Here is a 4,358-nt window from a genome sequence, read left to right on the forward strand (position 1 = left end):
GAAAATACGGCCTACTCTCTTCTTTTTTGCCTCAAAAATAGCTTCATTCAGGATAACCACCCCATCTAGGATGAAACGACCCTTGACAAACGCACTTTGATTATCGGAGATGATCGACCCCATAACCCTCTTCAATCTCTCAGCCAGGATTTTAGCCACAATTTTATACAAGCTGGTGATAAGAGAAATTGGGCGAAAATCATCGAGCGACCTAGCCCCTTCTTTCTTCGAAATCAGAACAATAAAAGAGGCGTTACCACCTTTCGGAATTTTTCCATTTTCGTGAAATTCCTTCAAAAGCTGAAGTAAGTCCTCTTTAACCACATGCCACGCCGCTCTCCAGAATGTGAAGTTAAATCCATCGGGTCCCGGACTCTTATCTCCACAACAGCTCCAAACTGCTTCTTTAATCTCGTCCAGCTCAAAATCCCTTATCAGCCAATGCCTCTCGTCATTTGAAATTTTCCTCCTCATGAAGTCTATGGGGAAATCAGGCATCTGTCGTTATTTTCTTTTGAAAAAATCTTCAAAATGATTTCTCACTCTTGCTTTAACATCTTCCGGTTTAGATATCCAAGAGTTTTCAAAGAGCATTCCGCCAATCTCGTTTTTAACCCGTCTCCCACGAATTGCCCTATGGAAAAAACCCGAATTAGTGTCTCCCTCTTTGAGCCATTTGAGTTTGGCTTTCTGTTGCAGCATCATCTGTTTATTCGTGAGTTGAAGGGAGAGCAGGGCTTGAATCTCATTTCTCCTGATCACCTCTGATTCTTGAAGACCTCTCTGCTCGTCCACCTTATCCTTCTCTTGAAGTTCCTTCTGAAGTTCTTGGATTTTGTTGTCAATCTCACCGAAAGAAGTCCGATTCCACACCTTCAATACCTCTTTGAGTTTCTTCAATTTCTCCTTAACCACAAAAAAGCTCCATCCCCCCACATTATTCACCGTCCAAACCTGTTTGACCATCTCCTCGAACTCTGAATGATTCACCCATGCATTGAGGAACCGAAATGGTATTGGTCCCCAATCCTCCGATCTTGTAGTGAGAATAATCGGACAGTGATCCGAAATTGAACGTTGAAGTCCTCGTGCCGACGTCCCTTCCCAAGCAGCCAGCCAATTCTCATTAACGAGGAAACGATCAATCTTACTCTTGCACTTTCCATTTGGTTTGTACCAAGTAAACTTCCGGCCTTGAGTTTTAATTTCCTCCAGATCGTTCTCCCGGATAAATTCTTCAAAACTTCTTGCATCAACCACTCCAAACGCCTCCCCACTGCCCACACGTTCATCCCTCCTCCTAACAGAGTTAAAGTCTCCCAAGATACATACACTCCTATCCGTATTTTGTTCCACAATTGAACTTAAGGCATCCCACAATATCCGCTTATCCCCTGAACCGATTGGTGCGTACACATTGATGATGCAACATAAGATATCACCCTCCTTGTACCTACCATTCACCACTACCGCCCCTGGTAAATCCCACGTACTAGAGGCTTCGAAAACCTCCCTATTCCACAAGCAAACAATTCCTCCAGCCCTTCCCTCCGAATTTCTAATCGCTATATCTGTATAATTAGACCCCCACCAAGATTTACAGAACAAATCCTTAAACACCTCCATCTTTGTCTCCTGTAAGCAACAAAAATCGATCTTCTGCCCTTTCACCAAATCAGTAACATCTCTCTGCTTCGCAACACTCCCCAAGCCCCGAATGTTATAAGATAACAAATTCATTAAACATTCCTCAAAATACTCCCAGCATTTTCACAAGAAAGAAAATTACCTTGCACCTCAATCTGTCGAGCAACATCTTCGTCTGGAATTCGACTTGACAGCCCGATCTTCTTTCCAAAATTCCATATCTGCTGACCTGAAATTTGCTCTCCAACTGTCGTCTCCTGCCCTTCTTCGTTCTCCCCCTCTCTTTCCTGCTCTGCCTCTTCCTCCCCCCTTCCATCGATTGGCTCTAAATCTGAAATGAAATGTTTCCATTTCTCTTTTTCCCTGACTCTATTCTTTTTCTTTTCTCTCCCTTTTTTTCCTTTTGAATTTCGATCCCTTTCCAGAATAGCGCTTCTATTCTCTCCTTGCACTTGGGTCGACATTAAAGTATGACCTCCCTCACAAACGCTTCTTCCTGGCCCATCAAGAGAAACATCAGTAAAGCCACCAGTTGGGCTTTTTTCCTGTATCTTCTGAGAGTCGGCCCAATTCTGTTCCTCTAAAATCTGATTTGGGCTTTGAAAAGCGTGGCAGTCCATCTGCCCATCCTTACCGAGTGGTTGACCCTCACCTTCTGCCCCAACCAAATTCAAAAGCATTTTCGATCCTCCCGCCAACGCCCCCTCATAATTGGTTTCCTCGACAAACGTGTCTGCAACGGTTTGAATTGAAGGAGACGAAACGTTGATTTCTTGGAGAACCGAAACATCATCACCCCTTTCACCGCTCTCGTTCCGATCTCCGATGGTTGCAGCTGTCGGATCCATGGACTCCTCCCCGCTCGTCCATCCTGCATCCGATGCCGAATCCTCTAATTCCGGCTCTCCGATCATGGAAGAGAAAGGGTTCTCGTGAATTTCCTCAATGCGAAACGTGAACCTTGCTCCATTAATACAACACTCCGTCACTTGATCAATGGATCTAAGGCCCGTGGATATTTGAATCAAAGCAACATCCAGTTTTTCTTTTTCTTTCGTCTTCTCATGCATCTTCAACACCCGACCGAACTTTGCAGTTGCCAACTCAAAGAAACGAGGATTCCATGCATGGAGTGGTATCCCGACCCACCTCGTCCACACAACTCGTTGTTGAAACACATCCACAACGTTCCATTTCCTCTTCCATTGAAACCAGAAGTCACTCCATTCATCCATCTCGGTTAAAATTTTTTCTATTGGCGTGTCGCAGACACTACGTATCAACACCAAATTTCCTCCCATCGTCGTCACCTTCAGTTTCCCAGCACATTCGCTATTGATTTCTTCATTAATCTCTTCCCACAAGAATTCATCTTTGATGAAACCCGTGAAGGCTCCATCTAGCCATCGTGTTTCCTCATCCGAAGTTTTAAACTGAAGCAAATCCGAAGATCCTGACTCCCCTTCTTTGGATCCAGTGAGCACCTCCTTAAAAGAAACACCCATCATTCTTTTTGCGGCATGCACGACCTTTGTTTTTTCCGGCTTTCTACCCGCGTCAGATTTGATTCCCTTCCCTTTACTTCGTTGGACCTTCATTTCTCTCTGGAATCTCGGTTTGAACACCCTAATTTTATAGCTCCCAATCCACAACTTATTCAGCTGCTCCAGCAAACCTTCCCTATCTTCAACGTCTTCGAAGCGAACAAAACCGAAAGGCTTCCCTTTTTTGTCTCTCTTTCTTGGACAAAAGATGTCTATCGGTTCTCGCACGGAACCGAACTTTCTCCTCAAAAAATCGAAGCTACATTCTTCTGGAATGTTGTTGAAAAAGAATGTAACTCTTTGTGCTTCATTGTCGTCTCTATCTTTCCAAAGTTTCGAAAACCTTTGAGTCTTTTGGTTCTGCTGCTTCGTCACCATCCCATTGGCTTCGTTACTCCCCGCCCCTCGTCTCCTCACCTCCCTCCAAACCTCCTCTCCCATATCTTAAATTGGAACTATTCCAAATGCAGTCTGCCGCAGACGTTAGCCACACCTCCGCCGCATCTCCTCGTCACTAGACTGCCCGATACCTCAAATCCGGATCCTCGAGCGCGTCTGATTGGAAAACCGGATCCGCAGCGGTTCCGGAGAAGCCCAATCCGAGGGTCGCCTGAATCTGGAATTCCGAGGGTCGCCTGTATCGGTGATGGTGACTGCCGCAGCTTCGATGTGAGACCGGTGGATCTGCCCGAAACTGTAAATCCGAGAAGATCCGAAGTCCAATCTGCCCAATCAGTGCTTCCTCAACTCAAGTCAATGCAGTCGACTGATGTGAGCAGAAAGGGGCTGGCAGGAAGGTGAAGGAGGCGACAACAGCCGGGGATGACGGGCGGAAGTCGGTGATGGCAAATGCAGCAGCGGATCTGCAGATGGAAGAAAGGGGCCGGGAGATCGTGTGCGGCCTGCGGCCTGCAGGCTGAGCACGGGGGACTGCGGCGCCGGTGGGAAGACACGCCGGTGCTGGTGGAAAGATGCGCCAGACGTCAGAGAGAAGTCAGATCTCTGTTTACTTCTTCTGCTCTTGATAAGTTCTTAGAGAGAAGTCAGATCTGAAACGGGCGGAAGTCGGTGATGGCAAATGCAACAGCGGATCTGCAGATGGGAGAAAGGGCTGGGAGATCGGGTGCGGCCTGCCACCTGCAGGCTGAGCACGGGGGACTGCGGCGC

General features: G+C 46.7%; 1 protein-coding gene across 1 annotated transcript; it reads right to left on the bottom strand.

Annotated features, from left to right (window-relative positions):
• Positions 1 to 504: 504 nt before the first annotated feature.
• Positions 505 to 1,740, bottom strand: LOC130998504 (uncharacterized). Its single transcript, XM_057923920.1, has one exon. The coding sequence runs from the start codon at positions 1,738 to 1,740 to the stop codon at positions 505 to 507; it is 1,236 nt and encodes a 411-aa protein (XP_057779903.1).
• Between the last annotated feature and the right edge of the window lie 2,618 nt (positions 1,741 to 4,358).

This window comes from Salvia miltiorrhiza, chromosome 8 (assembly GCF_028751815.1).
Source record: "Salvia miltiorrhiza cultivar Shanhuang (shh) chromosome 8, IMPLAD_Smil_shh, whole genome shotgun sequence".
NCBI classification, from domain to species: Eukaryota; Viridiplantae; Streptophyta; class Magnoliopsida; order Lamiales; family Lamiaceae; genus Salvia; species Salvia miltiorrhiza.